The 18,457-nt window shown below is 41.0% G+C and overlaps 1 protein-coding gene and 1 pseudogene across 1 annotated transcript in view; both read right to left on the bottom strand.

Annotated features, from left to right (window-relative positions):
* Positions 1–1,596: 1,596 nt before the first annotated feature.
* LOC133622957 (arrestin domain-containing protein 3-like) lies at positions 1,597–8,879 on the bottom strand (annotated as a pseudogene).
* A 5,616-nt stretch (positions 8,880–14,495) lies between these two features.
* LOC133623334 (arrestin domain-containing protein 3-like) overlaps positions 14,496–18,457 on the bottom strand; it is a 37,260-nt gene continuing 33,298 nt past the window's right edge. Inside the window, exons 5-6 of the mRNA XM_061986543.1 lie at positions 16,717–16,973; positions 14,496–16,609 (exon numbers count right to left, since the gene is read on the bottom strand). Coding sequence (XP_061842527.1) covers positions 16,358–16,609; positions 16,717–16,973 — 509 coding nt within the window. The 3' untranslated portion in view covers positions 14,496–16,357. The remainder of the gene's footprint in view (positions 16,610–16,716; positions 16,974–18,457) is intronic.

Raw genomic sequence — 18,457 nt, 5'->3', positions numbered from 1 at the left:
GTACTTCACATACAAATAAAAGGTAAGACCACAAATAGTTTTTAATGTTATAAAGTAAATCAACGTATTTGATTACATTTTTATGAAAGTGAATTATTCTCTTGTTATCCTATTAATAGGCAGCCATATGCAGAGCCGGCCCAAGGCATAAGCGTACTAAGCGCTTGCTTAGGGCCCCGCGGCCACCAGGGGGCCCCCAAAAGCAATTAACAAAAAATTCTTATTTTTTATTTTTTGCATGTACGAATCTGACTGATGATTTCTAAATGATCAAAGATATATTATTGTACAAAAACACAATTTTAGGTCAACAGAGTGCTGCTGCTGATCTAGGTTTAGTGATTCTTCCTGCCTCTCTTTAAATGTAAAGCTGCCTCTGCTGCACCTGTGACGTTTGCCGCCTGCTATGGCGTCACATTAGTGCCAAAAATCCGAGCGCATAAAAACTGTTATCGCGCGCTGATTCTCCACTTCGTGCGCGCGTGCGACACCCTTTTGCGCGCGCGTGGTGCCTTTTTGCGCGCGTGCCGTCTCGGTCTGTGCGCTGGCATGTTTCGTTTTGGCACTTTGGGGGTGGGTATGCTTAGCCGGCCCCTTCTTTCTGATTGGCCAGGCGAAAAATGCTCAGAGATAATCAGAAGTATGGCAGGGCGGGTCATCGTCAATATGTATCAAGATTGTTATAGGCGCAAAGTTTTCACTTCTTCTTGAACATTTGTTTTCTAATTTATGGAATTTCTTTTGATTCAGCCATAAAATTAATGAAATAATCTTTGAATTTTGTTTTTAAAATGTTAAAAATAGCCTTTTAATAATGTATTCTGAAACAGTTTAAAATAATCAGAGAACTGACTAACACTGACCCTACACAACTATGTTGCACAATTAAGTCATTTTTTTTTATAGCGAAAGAGGTGCAGCATCCTATGTCATATCTACATGTAATACGATTTGTAACAAGGCAAACCGTTTGTAAATTGGTCGAAAATCGAGCAAGTTATGGTAATTTAATTGGTACATGTACTAATTAAATTACCACAACCTGCTTTGACATCAATGTAATGATTGAGGCTAGCTGTCCGAGGTAAGATGGCTACAACGTTGCTACGCTGGAGAATGATTGGTCTTATGAAAAATGCTCAGAGCCAATCAGAAAGGAGGGGCCGTCTAAGCATACCTGCCCCCAAAGTGCCAAAAAGAAACATGACAGCGCGAGGAGAGATGCCAGGAGTACACAGAGAGCGCACAGACCGAGACGGCGCGCGCGCAGAAAGGCACCGCGCGCGCGCAAAAAGACACCACGCGCGCGCAAAAGGGTGTCGCGCGCGCACGAAGTGGAGAATCAGCGCGCGATAACAGTTTTTATGCGCTCGGATTTTTGGCACTAATGTGACGCCATATCTTTCCTCTCAGATTCAGACAGGACTGAGCAGGTGATCAGAAGACCACTGTCTATTAAGGAGAACTTTTCATTCCCCAAACGGCATGATGGCCGAAGTTTTCATTATCATTATACCTACAGGCAGCTAGTCAATGGGGAAAAAGTCAAGCGTAGCTGGCTGACTTATTCAAGAAGTAAAGATGCAGTCTATTGCTTTTGCTGCAAATTATTTTCCAAAAAGTCCTTAAAACTGGCAGCCGAGGGACAGCGGGATTGGGTCAACATAGGTGCACTGCTGAAACAGCATGAAAACAGTGAAGATCATTGTAGCAACATGGTGAAATGGAAGGAATTTGCCTTGCGTCTTTCAAAGGGGAAAACTATTGATGAATTTAACTTCAGTAGACTGCGCTCTCTTTGTACAAAGTAAACATTAAATATGAACAATTAACTAAAAATGTAAACTAGTAATTAAAGACTAATAAGTACAAGACTGATGAGACAAGATGACACTTTTACTGTAAATACAAAGCTTTATCACTTGGACTGTTCAACCCCAGGCCACTCTTGTAGCTGAATGTTTTCTACATTTTAAGATTAGGAACCATATGTGGCACTCTGGACATCATTCGTTCATTCATTGGTATTATTTATGTTCTTAACTGGGCCACCCCCATATCTTTATAAATGACATGTCATTTGTAAAGACATGCCAGGCTGACAATAGGATAATGTAAACAACACTGCCAGAGCCGCAATGAGTTTATAGTAGGTGTTGAATGATCAACAATCAATATTATTGGCAGAAATAGAGGGCCCCAAAATCAAATTTTGCTTAGGGCCCCATGGAGGCTTGGGCCGGCACTGGCCATATGAGGCCATATGGAATTAAAATAAAAAAGATGCCTAATCTATAATTAAATAATAATAAAGGAGATTTATAGAACATTTCCATATTTGTCACCATTATTTAAGGAGAGATACACTATGTGTGATTCATCTGGTGGAGGGAAGTGCAGTTGTTGGGTAGCTGCGCTATACTGCGGTGTTTGGCTCCAGGGTGGTTGGTTAGAAGGCAGCTGCAGGACCTGGGGGTTGTTCTCTGTCAGAATCCTCAAGGGCAGGCAGGACAACGATTGGAAGTTTGATCTTTGGGTCGATTGCAAATTTGATACCCAGGACGATCTGTAAAAACACTACTTAGTTGCAAGCATAACTATATAATAGTTTTAAAATGGTCTTTTCAGACTTGACAGTATTTATATCGATATGGTGGATCACAGATTACCTTCAGCATGTATTCCAGCTTGATGATGCTGCTATTCAAAATGGAGGTTGGCAGCTTTCTGGGGATGGTGATTATCTTCGTCACAGTCTTGTTACTATGCGCCTCAACGGGCTCCCCTTTCTACCTATGAATCTCCTTTCTGTAAAATCTCCTGTGACCCTGAGCAGAGAAACTCTGCTTTTCGTACAATACGAATTTAGGCTTCAAGTCACGAGATGATTGGTTGTTAATTTCGACTTGGACTTGGAGATCTTCACCTGCAAAGGGAAAATACTGGTGGTGTACTGAACACAAAATCACGGACATGAACAATGTGACTACTTAAAATAAACAAGCAAAAAGATGATAATTGACTTTGTTCCTTTGCACGACACTGATCTGGTGTCTCAAGGCCCGCCACATCATTTTGAATGGCCTGTGAAAGCTTGGAAATAATATGCATCAATAAAGTACTTTATCTTTCTTTCTTTTTCACAGAAAAAAAGGCATGTATTGCATGCACTGATATATCTTTTAAACGTTATCTATCTAATAATGCAACAGATATTATATTATCATACATTCTAAACATTTTGGGGGGTAAAAACATACATAAATATCGACTTAGCCTTATAATTTCAAAGGCCTCAAGTTATCCATAAAATCGCACACTGTTAACATGACAATATATATTTTTTGTTAAAATTCCGAATCTTACCGTAAGAAAAAAAACTGTGGTACCATTTTTACATTTACCAGTAATACACTGTAAAAATAGCAAAAAAAAATGTATGCAAAAAAAACACCAAAAAAACCTGGCAGCTCAATCACTACATTTTACAGTAAAATAGTGTGATTATTTTACTGTAAATTTTATGGTAAAATTATGCCACTTTTTTGACCGCAAAATCCACAGATTTTTTTTTCTTGCAGTGTAGGTAAAATATACATTTACTAATCAAATGCGTGACAATATCATGCGGCTAGTCCTTATACATGTATGTTTCTTTTATTAATGTTACAAGCGGCCGGCCCTCTGAGGGCAGCCAAAACTGCAATGTGGCCCTCAATGAAAACAAGTTTGATCATACTTGCCAACCTTGAGACCTCCGATTTCGGGGGGTGGGGGCGTGGGCGGGGACGGGGGGCGTGGTTGGGGGGGCGTGGTTCAGAGGGGAGGAGTATATTTACAGCTAGAATTCACCAAGTCAAAAATTTCATCTATATATATATACATATATATATATATATATATATATATATATATATATATATATATATATATATATGTATATATATATATATATATATATATATAAGAAATACTTGACTTTCAGTGAATTCTAGCTATAAATATATATTTATTTTATTTTATATATATATATATATATATATATATATATATATAAAAGAAATACTTGAATTTCAGTGTTCATTTATTTACACATATATACACACACATAACACTCATCTACTCATTGTTGAGTTAAGGGTTGAATTGTCCATCCTTGTTCTATTCTCTGTCACTATTTTTCTAACCATGCTGAACACCCTCTCTGATGATGCATTGCTGTGTGGCACGCACAAAAGTACTTTCATCAAATGCACTAGATGGCAGTATTGTCCTGTTTAAGAGTGTCACAACATTGCTGTTTACGGCAGACGAACTGCTTTACGATAGACGAAATCGTGACTGCTGTTGTTGTGTGTTGTTACCGCGCTGGGAGGACGTTAATGAAACTGCCTAACAATAAACCCACATAAGAAACCAAGAACTCACCCTCGATCATTCTACAGTTATAATGATTGGGCAGGCACATTGTTTATATTGTGGGAAAGCGGACTCAGGTCCGCATGGAGCTGGAGGGGGCGTGGCCTCCAGCTCCGCCTGAATTTCGGGATATTTTCGGAAGAAAATTTGTCCTGGGAGGTTTTCGGGAGAGGCGCTGAATTTTGGGAGTCTCCCGGAAAATCCGTGAGGGTTGGCAAGTATGGCCGTGATATACACGATAAACGATATCAATTATATAAATCTGGCCGACGTTAGAGCTTTTAATACTATAGTTATATCTGGATATTTAGACATGCAATAGTATTGCAGATATCGCGGTGTTGAGGTTTCAAAGTCCTCACAATAATGCCGTGACGTGTGACAGTATCAGACGGAAACTTGTTTAGTGTACTTTTTTCCTGGAACTTTCAGCGCTCACATTTAGATTTCAGATTTAGATTCAAGACTTAGATTTCAATTTAACATTTAGTTTTGGATTAAATAATTCACAATCACATTTAGATTGAAGATTTATATCTAAGATTTAGATTTAGATTGAAGATTTATATTTAACATTTTGGTTTGGATTCAACATTTCGATTTAGAATTACAATTTACATTTGGAATTCAACATTTAAATTTAGACTTAACATTTTGGCTTAGATTTAACATTTAGTGCTCAAATTTATATTTAGCTTTAACATTTACATTTGGATTCAATATTTAGATTCAAGATTTAGATTTAGCGGCATCGTGGTCGTACAGGGGTTAGTGCTGGTGCCTCACAATGAGAAGGTCCTAGGTTTCGATCCCCGGGCTCGGGATCTTTCTGTGTGGAGTTTGCATGTTCTCCCAGTGACTTGCTGAAAATAAACCGCAGTGCATCCGGAAAGTATTCAAAGCGCTTCACTTTTTTCACATTTTGTTATGTTACAGCCATATTCCAAAATGGAATATATTTATTTTTGTCCTCAAAAATTCTACATATTAATGATAATGTCAAAAGTTGTATTTTGAAAAGGTTTTATTTAAAAATAAAAAAATAAAAATGTACATGCATACAAGTATTCAGAGCCTTTGCTCAATACTTTGTTGATGCACCTTTGGCACAAATTACAGCCTTTTTGAATACGAGTCCACACACTTGGCACACCTATCCTTGGGCAGTGTCTGCCATTCCTCTTAGCAGCACCTCTCAAGCTCAAGCTACACTATATTGCCAAAAGTATTTGACCACCCATCCAAATGATCAGAATCAGGTGTACTGCACAGGTGTATACAATCAAGCACTTAGGCATGGAGACCGTTTCTACAAACATTTGTGAAAGAATAGCCGCTCTCAGGAGTATAGTGATTTCCAGCGTGGAACTGTCATAGGATGCCACCTGTTCAACAAATCCAGTCGTGAAAATTCCTCGCTCATAAATATTCCAAAGTCAACTGTTGGCTTTATTTATAAGAAAATGGAAGAATTTGGGAACAGCAACTCAGCCACAAAGTGGTAGGAGTGTTTGGAGAAGGAGGCATTATGGTGTGGGGTTGTTTTCCAGGAGTTGGGTTTGGCCCCTTAGTTCCAGTGAAAGGAACTTTGAATGCTCCAGAATACCAAAACATTTTGGACAATTCTATGCTCCCAACCTTGTGGGAACAGTTTGGAGCGGGCCCCTTCCTCTTCCAACATGACTGTGCACCAGTGCACAAAGCAAGGTCCATAAAGACATGGATGACAGAGTCTGGTGTAGATGAACTTGACTGGCCTGCACAGAGTCCTGACCTGAACCCGATAGAACACCTTTGGGATGAATTAGAACGGAGACTGAGAGCCAGGCCTTCTCGACCAACATCAGTGTGTGACCTCACCAATGCGCTTTTGGAAGAATGGTCGAAAATTCCTATAAATTGACGGAGGCAGATAATTACATATATCCATATTTGTGTGTTACTTCTTTATTTTCATAGTCATATTACAAAACAGCTAGTGTTCTTTATTTGTTATCTTTTGGTTGTCTGCAAGAATGTGAAGGGGGAGATCTTCTCTGCTTCTCGTCTAAAACCAACTTTAGATAATAAACAAAAGAGACCTGGAGTGAGCTGAGAGAGGGGGAGTAGCAATAAATGCTTTTTCTTATCTTCTCCTGTGCCCAGCTGTGGAGGAAGGGACAAGGAGGACGGGGGGAAGAGAGACGATATAGAAGAGAAGTTTTCCGTATGTGAGGTTAGACCAATTTAGCTGTGCGAGTGAGCGCTTCTGTACGGGATTTGGTCTCAAGTTTATTTCCAAAGGCTTTGGAAATAAAATTACAAAATACCTATTCTGTCTCTGGTGGTTCTTCTACTCAGCTTTATGTGTCATCAAAAGAGCTTGGGAGTGACCAGCAACTTGAATTCCCTGGGAGGAACAACTGGTTAAAACGCAACAAAACACACTCTGCAACCTTGTGGACAGCCTTCCCAGAAGAGTTGAAGCTGTAATAGCTACAAAAGGGGGACCGACATCATATTGAACTTTATGGGTTAGGAATGGGATGGCACTTCAAGTTCATATGTGAGTCAAGGCAGGTGGCCAATTACTTTTTGCAATATAGTGTACCTCAGATTTGATGGAAAATGTTAGTTTTCATCCAGGAAGGCGTTCTCAATGCAATGTTACATCCTTCCTAGCGAGTTAGCCTTCCATAGTGCAAAACCACTTCTAAGTCAGCAATCCTCGCCTCAATGGCAGCAAATGAAATACGTAGTATCACCATTGGAGGACAAGGAATAGCTAAATGTTATGGATGGGTGGCATGGTAATGCGCTGGTCGTTTTCCCAAGATGCAGATGAACGTTTGGAAGCGCCGTGCAGGTGAGAAGATGATTTATTTTCACAAATCAGGCAAGAATACTAAACAGGAAAAACGTGCCGATAGCACGGGAAGCAAAGCTAAAGCTTAGCAAAAGATAAACGAGCAAAGGAACCAGAAGCAAATGTATTCAAACGTAACTTGTTGCGTGAAGCAAAGAAAACAGCCAGACCAAGTGTGGCGAGAGGCAGGATTAAATAGCTCTCTGGTTAGTGCCCGGGAGCAGGTGAGCGTTCCGTCCACTAATCAGAGGCAGGTGAAAATAATCAGCACCTATGGCAACCAAGAAACACAAACCCATGGGTGCTGAAAAACAGAACTAAGCGAACCCTAAACATAAAGAAAACATGATCCGCATAGCAGCGGATCATCACACTAAACATGCCACACCACCGTGGGAGGATATGTTAAGTGCAAGCTGGAGGTCTTGAATGTAAACAAAGGTGGGCTGATTCATAGGTTTGGTTTAGTTAGTTATTTTTATTATTTAAAATGCTTATTTTAGGACCAAACATTTTAAAATATGCTTAAAAAGTTCCACAAAACTATATAGTTATGTTATGTATGTCCCCGGTATTTGTAAGTTTGTCTACGAACCATAAAGTAGACTGGCACGGAGCTATTTCTTAGCGTGTCTTTATTTCAGCCGGCACTTCAATACAACGACACAACATCCGGATTCCCATCATGCATTGCTTACAACTACGGCAAGTTGCGATGTCCAAAACATAACATCTCCTCCCCCCTTAGAAAAAATCCCCCCCCCCAACAACAAAATCCTTATAGCTAAACACCATAACTTAACTGTATCATGGGCACTTCACCTATTTTTTTATTTTATTTTATTTCAGATTTAACATTTAGATTCAAGATTTAGATGTGCATTTAGATTTAACATTTATATATTAATATTTAGTATCAACATTTAGTTTAAACTTAAGTGTGATGAAAATGAGCTAAATCTGAGAAATATGTCAACAGACTTCTCACCATGAGTCCGTGTATATCCATGTCGGCTTTGGAGACAAATGTAAAGTGGGCTTTAGCTTCCCATGTCAGTTTCATTGACTGTTTGAGCTCTGCCTTAATCTCATGAACAATTCCACCAGTCCCTGACTTGAACGAAGACGGCATTTTTCTGCAACGTACAAAAGCAGGTTCATGATCTGTCAGCAACATCCAGAAGACAAAATGCATACCTGTCAGGGACCTTGAAGGTAAAAGGGAAGACATGTCTTCCTTTGGGAAATGTTTCATTACCTGGAAGTTGAAATGATTAGCCAAAATTGTCTAAAAATAGTAAATATGACAAGATGCGACATTACCATCTCTCAAGATATGCTGTTTGATATCATAATATTTTTCACCAGACTGGTAGTGATGTACACTATCTGGACCAAATTGACCGTGTTGTTCATGTTCAGTCCAGTGAACGTTTTCCAACAAAAACGAGTGATTGGATTGTAGTATCTTTAGAGAGCTCCACAATAATCCGTCCGTTGATTGTATCTCCGTTTGTGAAGTTGTTCCGGCTATTGATGGAATCATATTCATTTGAGAAATTCACAATGGTCATGTTCCCAAAAGAAAGAAGAAATACAGATTTAAATGCCTCCCGTAATTCCAGGCAGTAAATGACCAGCTGGTTGAGCTCACAAAGACACTATGAACTGGATGGGAGGATACACATGTTAATATGATAAGGATTTGAGGAGGAGCTTGCACATTTTGTAAAACCTGTTTTTTCCGTCTGAATCTTGATACCGTGGCTAAGGGAGAATAAACACAAGAGCATCTGTTGCTGCCTTATTTCAAAACAGAATAAATGCATATCTGTCCTCGAAATTCTACACACTGTACCCCATAATGACAATAATTTTTTTTAAGTTTTGCAAATGTATTAAATATAAAATAATCAAATAAAATCACATGTACGTAAGTATTTACAGCAATTGCTCAATACTTTGTTGATGCACCTTTGGCAGAAATTACAGCCTCAAGTCTTTTTGAATACGATGCCACAAGCTTGAAAGAACTTATCTTTCGGCAGTTTTGTCCATTCTTCTTTGCAGCACCTCTCAAGCTCCATCAGATTGGATGAAAAGCATTGGTTTTCACCCAGGATGTCTCTGTACATTGCTGCATTCGTCTTTCCCTCGATCATGACTAATCTGCCAGTTCCTGCAACTGAAAAACATCCCCACAGCAATAATGCTGCCACCACCATGCTTCACTGTAGGGATGGTATTGGACTGGTGATGAGCGGTGCCTGGTTTCCTCCAGACGAGGCTTTTACGCCAAATAATTAAATCTTTGTCTCATCAGACCAGATAATTGTGTTTCTTGTGATCTGGGAGTCTTTCAGGTGCATATTTGGAAACTTTTTACTAAGAAATGGGTTCTGTCTGTTGCGATGAGGTGGCAACTTGTCCACGGTGTACCCCGCCTACCGCCCGAATGCAACTGAGATAGTTCTGTATGGGGGGTTGGTTGGGGCCACTCCATCACCGCCTCGACCTCGATGGGTCGGCTCTGATGTGCCCTTTCTCGATGATGTAGCCCAGGAAACCCATCGAAGGAGAGTGAAATTCACACTTCTCAGCCTTTACAAAAAGGCTGTTCTCAAGTAGGCATTGTAGTACCTGTTGTAGGCTGTTGGTGCTCCTGCAGGATCTGCGAAAAGACAATAATATCATCAAGGTAGACTACCACAAATCGATCCAGCATGTCCTGTAGAACGTCGTTGACTAATGCCTGGAAGACAGCCGGGACGTTCGTTAGTCCAAATGGCATGACCGTTATACTCTAAGGGACACAGATGTGTGTTGAATGCTGTCTTCCATTCACCTCCCTCCCTGATTCGTACAAGGTGGTATGCATTTCGGAGGTCAAGTTTACTAAAAATGGCCGCAGATGCGAGGGGCTCGAAGGAAGAGCTCAGAAGGGGTAGAGGATATTTGTTCTTCACCGTGATGTTGTTCAGTTGACGGTAGTTGATGCAGGGACGTAGCGAGCCGTCCTTCTTGCCCACGAAGAAGAACCCCGCTGCCATTGGGGACTTCAAGGGGATGATGATGTCGGAAGCGAGGGATTTTGAAATGTAGTCCTGTTTCTCGGGTAGGGAAAGATTGTATAGCCGGCTAGTAGGAAGGACAGCATTGGGAACCAGTGCAATGGCGCAGTCATATGGTCTATGCAGGGGAAGGGAGAGTGCACGTTCCTTGTTGAATACAGCGGCCAGATCATGGTAGACAGGGGGAATATTAGAGAGATCCGTGGGAGGTGAAGCGGGCTTCGGACTGCAAGGCGGGGGAACTGCAGACCTAAGACAGTGAGAATGGCACGCCGTAATCCAGGCCAAGATCTTCCCTGTGGACCAACAAATATGGGGTCGTGCTTCCGGAGCCATGAGCGGCCGAGGACTAACGGGGCAATCGGGGCGTCCAAAACCCAGAGGCTGAGGGTCTCAGTGTGGTTGCCTGATAGGGTCAGGGATAAGGGCTCCGTGCAGTGGGTTATGAGCCTGGGGGGGTGTCCGTCCAGGGCTTGTGCCAGTAGGCGTCCTGGGGAAGAAGAGCGATACCAGCTTGGCGAGCAAACTCCCGGTCCATGAGGCTGTCGTCTGCCCTCGAATCCAGGTAGGCCCCAACGGTCAGACTCTTTGAGCTCCAGGACAGGGTTGCAGGTAAAAGAATGCCAAGGTCCTTGTTGGCTTGGGGAACGGAGGTGTGGCTCTCTAGGACATACTTGCCAACCTTGAGACCTCCGATTTCGGGAGGTGGGGGGTGGGGGCCGTGGTCGGGGTGGGGCGGGGCGGGGGCGTGGTTGGGGGCGTGGCTAAGAGGGGAGGAGTATATTTACAGCTAGAATTCACCAAGTCAAGTATTTCATATATATATATATATATATATATATATATATATATATATATATATATATATATATATATATATATATACTGTGTATATATATACTGTATATATATATAATAAACTAAATATATATATATATATATATATATATATATATATATATATATATATATATAGCTAGAATTCACTGAAAGTGAAGTATTTTCTTATATATATATATATATATATATATATATATATGTATATATATATATATATATATATATATATATATATATATATATATATATATATATATATATATATATCAAGAGGGACAGAGACAGCGCACAGTGCATGTGGATCACATGTTTCCATGGCGATAAAACATGGAGAGACTGCCAGTTATCTAGTCTCCACCAGTTGCAGAAAATGTGCGATCAGTACAACTGGACAGTGCTGTTTCAATTCCATCATCAGGACCATCAGTGAGTCAGACACAAACTAGTCTAATCATCGAACCAGATTCAAGGGCTGCTGAGTTGCCATCATCAGAACCCAGATCACCCACAACAAAAACCCCACCAGTGATCCGCAGGTACCCAGAAAGGTTTCGAGTACCACAAAAAAAACTGAATCTCTGAAGACAGTATAAAAATCTGTGTTAAAGATGTACAAATACTGTTTGTATAAAAAGCATGTTATTGTTTACAAATGAGGGTTAAGAGTTCAGTACCCTTCAGGTCCGCATGGAGCTGGAGGGGGCGTGGCCTCCAGGTCCGCCTGAATTTCGGGAGATTTTCGGGAGAAAATTTGTCCCGGGAGGTTTTCGGGAGAGGCGCTGAATTTCGGGAGTCTCCCGGAAAATCCGGGAGGGTTGGCAAGTATGCTCTAGGATGCCCCTTGTTCGTGAGCCTTGCCCTTTTGGCCGCACAGGACAGTTCAGGATAGCATGCCCGGCCAACCCGCAGTAAAGGCAGAGGCGCTGCGGAAATCTCCTCTCGCGTTCTTCCGCCGCTAGGCGTGACCTGCCTAGCTGCAAAGGGTCCTCCATTCCGGCCGGCACGGGGGAAGATATAAGTCGGTACATGCCGGCTTGGTTAGCTGGGCGAGCATTGGAGACATGAGTGGAGTTTATGGAAGTCTGTGCCACCACAAATGCCGGTCTGGCGTCTATATTGTGGGCCCTCGGTGCTCGTTCCGCGTCTCGCTCGATCAACCTTTGGTCCATCTGGAGCGCCAGCATGATGAGGTCCTGGTAAGACGCTGGTTGGTCTCGCAATAAGCTGTCCTTTTTGGCGTCACTGAGTCCAGAAGAATGAGAAGCGGCAGGTGCTTGAGCCGTAACAAAAGGACTTGTGTGACAAGTTCGCCAGGGATGATGTAACTGTTGTATTGTTGCTCGTTGCACAAAATAAAGTGGTTTATCATAGCAGCTTTATTTGCTTTTTCTCCTCTGGAAGGACAGAATAAACTTTTTTTAGTTACTTAATTACAACTTCCCTCATCACGTGGTTACGTGCGGATTCGCGAGATCTCATAAAGGTTTGCGCGATAACGGAGCCGCAACAGAGCGCTGGGGGTGATGCCGTCCCGCGGCCTTTTCAGATTCAGTGGAAATCCGGCGTTTTAATCATTCATCAATTTAATTCATTAACCTTGTGTAAGGACAAAATAACAAAGATTTTGACGTATTGCCTATTAAGATATATTACGAGCGTGTAACGGAGTTAAAAATGCACTTTATTAATATTTCGTAATTTTGTTATTGAAGTGTTATGTTTGTGTGAATTTTATCTCAAAAGAGTCAAAAAAGGGACAAGCGGTCAAAAAATGGATGGATGGAGTTATTTATATTTGTTGATTGACTGTTATTTTAATTTACTCCTTCCTGTCATGGCATAACCTCAGGCTTCCGTAGTTTCTTCTAGCTTCTGTAGCTCCTCCCCTTCCTCCTCACTTCGAGGTGAGTTGCGTCCAAATTGGTGTCCTGCTGTGTGTCGTTTGCATACAAAAAACGAACCGTTTATTTTTGTAATTCTTGCCGTATATCGTTTACTTTTTATGTACCCTTAAGATATCAAGTGTTTTTGTGTAATTTCAACCGCTATTTTATTTATAAGCGTTGTGTTTGAGTGACAGTGTTGGCGCGATTGGTTTGAAGCGGTCCTTTTTTCATGTCACGTGACCACTATCATGTCACGTGACCACAGTACGAAGCCTGTTGGTAAAACTTATGTTTTCTATGTGTAGAAAGCAGAGCGGTACAAGGAGTCACATATGAGTTTGTGATTTTTACTTCATTTTCAGGTAAGACTATAAATGTGCATGTTGTCTTGCTTTTATTTAACTCCTTCCCGACGCAGTTCTTCATTTTGGCCGCTAGTCGGCAGTGTTTACTTTTTGCATCTTACACTGAGTCAATGCTGCATAATGATAGTAGATATTTAAGTTAAAAGTTGAACTTAATGTACCAATGATCGTCACACACACACTAGGTGTGGTGAAATTGGTCCTCTGCATTTGACCCATCCCCTTGTTCACCCCCTGGGAGGTGAGGGGAGCAGTGGGCAGCAGCGGTGGCCGCGCCCTGGAATCATTTTTGGTGATTCAACCCCATTTATTAAAAATGTTAAATTTTGACTTCGCTGCTTGCGATGCTGAGAAAAATAAATAGATCCTTTACATGCTGTATTTCTTAGAGTCCTTGACTTTTAAGGGCTCCGTTTATCGCTAGACAAACAATCTGACGTATATCAATGGCGGTGCCGAGAACAGAGCTTGCTGACCTTCCACTTGCCGGCCTGTTGAAGTCGTCGATACAAGATTTTGAAGCGCACCTGTGATAGGGTATTCACACGCCCCCGGTTAGGGGGCGAGTGAATCTGGGCTAGTCCATCCCTCTTACATAATGCTCCCCATGCAGTGGCATTTTTAAACACACTCAATCCCAGGCATTCTACGCTTATCAATTGGTGGAAATCGGACACCCCACCGTTTCCGCTACAATTTAGCGCCTGTCAATTACTCACACATTTTGTTTCAAGCGTTGTACCCTTTAGTGATGAGTTAACTCCGATTGAGGCCCCTTCTGCACTAAGCCAGATAAGGTTATCCCACCTAACCTTATCTGTGTCCACACAACAATGTCACCGTTTAAGACCCCCTCCGTCAGTCGGCGCAATGCAACCTAGTAAAATGCGTGCGTCATAGTCACCTCTGACCTGGAAGTGTATCCTTACCCTGTTTCTCAATGTAGACTATTGCCACATTTCTTTTAATAGTAAACCTTGCTTGCCTCACCATCAGCAGCAGTTAGACTATTGTAGTGAATCACACCTGAGCCATCATACATGAATCATATCTTTAATGGACTCGTGAAAGTAAACAATGTGATAAAGAACATTTTACAACAACCAACAACAGGACACTGTGCTTGTAGGCTAAAGTTGGCGGTTGTACTCGACGGCCGCAACCACTTCATGGCTTCACAATAGTTATGGAGTACAAAACTAGACGTTGAGTAATCGCTCGACATACATCGCGGACAATAACTGATAGTCTGCTTTGCCAGTCCAAATGCATTTGCTATTTTTTGTAGTCTTCCCTTGTCCACAGGAGCCCACGTTGTCGTTGTCTCTCCTTCGACAAATGGACAAAGTTTTTCACTAAGTAGAATCACAGCTGACCTGGACATTCGAAAATTCTCTTGCCGTTCCTCTGACACAACACACTCGGTGATAAACATATCCCACCAGTCGGCCGTTCTTTTAGGGCTTATCCAAAATAGTCGCTCAACATTGCTTTGTTGTATCCGAAATAGCTGCAATCGGCCGTTTCTTTCGCTTAAGGTATTGATGTGATTTCCAAAGCACCTGTACATGTAGAGGAAGGAGAAATACTGGCATGTCTGGATGACTCGCCTCCATCTTTCTAGTGGTTGCCACCGAGTTACCGAATGGGTTGTTATGAAGTGATGTCACAGAGCCAAGAGCCGGAGATTTAAGAAATACACGGCGCACTTACCCGTGCAAAAAATTATCCAAGGAGGGTTACCTTAAACAATGGTTTAGTGTGGCTGACACGGGGCTTAGACTAAATAATTATTTGTTTAAGGAGTTATCCGGCTTAGTGTAGACATAGCCTGAGTTTGACTCCAGGACAACTAAAGACATGCATGTATTATGCACGTCTTTTAATCCTTAATACCCTTAAAGTGCAACTGCACTTTCGGTCACAATTCTTATGAGAGACAAGAAGACCAACAATTTTTTTGTTTTTTTTGCATTCTAATTTGTAAAAATCGTTTCGTTCTCAGCTAATTGGAGCAATTGATTCTGCCTCTAAATCACTTTAAAAATGCATCTAAAAACCGCCAATAATACTAAATTACGTTCCGTAACCTGTATAACAACCAAGATGTTGTGATATTGTTATTGTAAGACTGAACACGGCATGCTTCGGTATTAGCCGTAAGCTAGCTACGGCATAAGGTAAGATAGCTTCTACGACTGCTTTTGAGTTTTTAATGGACAATACAATGCGATAGGACACTAATCTATACTGAGTGAAAAACATGAACAATCATATTACAACATCTGTAAAGTATTAGCCCACATTTCATGTTTTGTCTGTACACAGCTCGCTCGACAGTGTATGTCGTTGTAATAACAAGCATCTATTCCGCCTATGAAGCGCTCTAAAACAACATCCAAAAACCACCACAAAGCTCCATTTACATGCCATGACCTGCATATTAACCAAGATACAGTAAAGAGAAATTATTTTTGTAAGAACTGACACAGAGGAAATACTTTTCTGGCGTAGTGACACATCGCCTTGCTCACTTTTTTTTTTACTTTGACATTTTGGGAACTATTATTTTAGTTTCTTTGTGGTGTGTCTTGGCACCATTCTGGGTACATTGTCGTTAGTTAACACAAACAAAACACAAGAAAGATTTATTAATGTTCTGCTGTGATCAGACTTTTATAACCAGCTTTTTAATAATCTTTCCCTGGTATAGGTGCATGTACTTCATATACAAATAAAAAGGTAAGACCACAAATTGTTTTTAATGTTATAAAGTAATTTAATGTGATTAAGAAGTATTTGATTAAAATTTTATGAAAGTGAATTATTCTCTTGTTATCCTCTTAATGAGCCATTGACAGCTTATGAAATTAAATGTAAAGAAACTACTCCTGCCTTGAACCTCATCGCACATCACTGGTGGAAGGAGATTTATAGAACATTTCCATATTTGTCTGCATTATTTAAGGATTTATATGGTGGAGGGAAGTCCAGTGGTTGGGTTGCTGCGCTATACTGCGGTGTTTGGCTCCAGGATGGTTGGTTTGAGTTCCCAAATGCATCAAATCCAATGGCAGCTGCAGGACCTGGTGGTTGTTTTCTGTCAGAAACCTCAAGGGCAGATAGGACAACGATTGGAAGTTTGATCTTTGGGTCGGTTGCTAATTTGACATCCAGGTAAATCTGTAAAAACAGTACTTTGTTAGTTTCCAACATTACTATAACATAGTTTTAAAATGGTCTTTTCAGACTTGACATTATTTATATCAATATAGTTGATCACAGATTACCTTCAGCCTGTATTCCAGCTTGATGATGGCGCTATTCAAAATGGACGTCGGCAGCTCTCTGGGGATGGTGATTATCTTCTTTACAGTCTTGTTACTATGCGCCTCAACGGGCTCCCCTTTCTCTTTAAGAATATCCTTTGTGTAAAGTCTCCTGTGACCCTGAGCAAAGAAACTCTGCTTTTCGTACAATACGAATTTAGGCTTCAAGTCACGAGATGATTGGTTGTTAATTTCGACTTGGACTTGGAGATCTTCACCTGCAAAGGGAAAGTACTGGTGGTGTACTGAACACAAAATCACGTACATGAGCAATGTAACTACTTGCACGACAAAATAAAATACACTAGCAAAAACATGATCCTTTACTTTGTTCCTTTGAACAACACTGATCTGGTGGGGTAAAATGGGCGAAATGTATTGGTTAAGTAAATCGATTGTGTTCATCTTGTTTTGATCCGTTTCCCGGATCATGTGAAGTACTGTTAGTTTTGACTAGCTCACTTCTGTTTTCCACTCCCCTGGGTTTGTGTTTCAGTTGCCATGACTGCAGATTAGTTCCACCTACCTCTGATTAGTGTTCAGGACGCTCACCTGATCCTGGGCATTAATCAGAGAGCTATTTATTACCGTTTCTTTCTACAATCAGTCTGGCTTCCTTATTTGCATTGCGCAACAGTGACGATATTTTCTACCTGCTTCCATGCAAACCCGTACGCGAAGTATTGTTCTATGACTTTTGATTCCTTGTTTGTACGCTAGCTTCCACGCTAAGCTTTTCCTTAGTTTTGCCACCCGTGCTATCGGTACGCTTTTGTTTTTTCTGCTTGATTTATACAAATAAATAATTTCCTACCTGCACACTTCGTCCAGAGCTTTCCGTCTGCATCTTGGGAGAACAACCTCTGCATAAACATTTGTCCCGATCGTCACACATGCTGTCTTCTCAAATAACTATGTCCAAAATGTTTGTGTTCAGACAAGTCTTTTTTGTGTAAGAAAGGTGTGTTTTATCTTCTGACATGACACTTCTGACATGACACTTCAGACTTCGTCAGAGCTGTCGTAGCTTCTGGTGTGACATGTCTAAAAACAGCTGACCGGGTCAGGAAAACATTAAAAAAAAAGTTTCCCGAAACTGCAATATTAAAAAAAGACTCCACCGAGGAAAGGAAAAGGACTTCGAAGACTTTACTCAAGCCACTACTAGAGTCAAACAAAATACCTGGTAAGATTACAACCATTTAATACCCACGGCCAACGTCACCCCCCTTATATTTGGAACTCCAAAATTACACAAGAAAAACACACCATTACGACCAATAGTTGACAGCATAGGATCACCCACATAGCTCTTATCAAAATCTTTGGTTGAAATCATCAGCCCCCTCCTTGGTAACACAAAACACCACTGCAAGAACTCTTAAAAAGGACGAAACATTCATATCTCATGATGTCACCTCATTATTCACAAAACCCCTGTAGATGTAACCCTTCATATTGTCACAGAAACACTCAAACAAGACAGAACCCCAAGACACGCACAAATCTGACAATAAATGACATTGCCACTTTCCTCCATTTCATCTCCAAATCTACATACTTTCAGTACAACACAGTGATTTATAGACAGAAGGGAGGTTTCGCCAAGGGAGACTCGTTGTCTGCTGTCATGAACAATTTCTTCGAAGACCTGGAGGAAAAAGCCGTTTAAATTGTTTGACTTTTAGCTGTTTGATATTTC

This window comes from Nerophis lumbriciformis, linkage group LG12 (assembly GCF_033978685.3).
Source record: "Nerophis lumbriciformis linkage group LG12, RoL_Nlum_v2.1, whole genome shotgun sequence".
Lineage (NCBI taxonomy): Eukaryota > Metazoa > Chordata > Actinopteri > Syngnathiformes > Syngnathidae > Nerophis > Nerophis lumbriciformis.
This window is presented reverse-complemented; position numbering and strand designations above follow the sequence as displayed.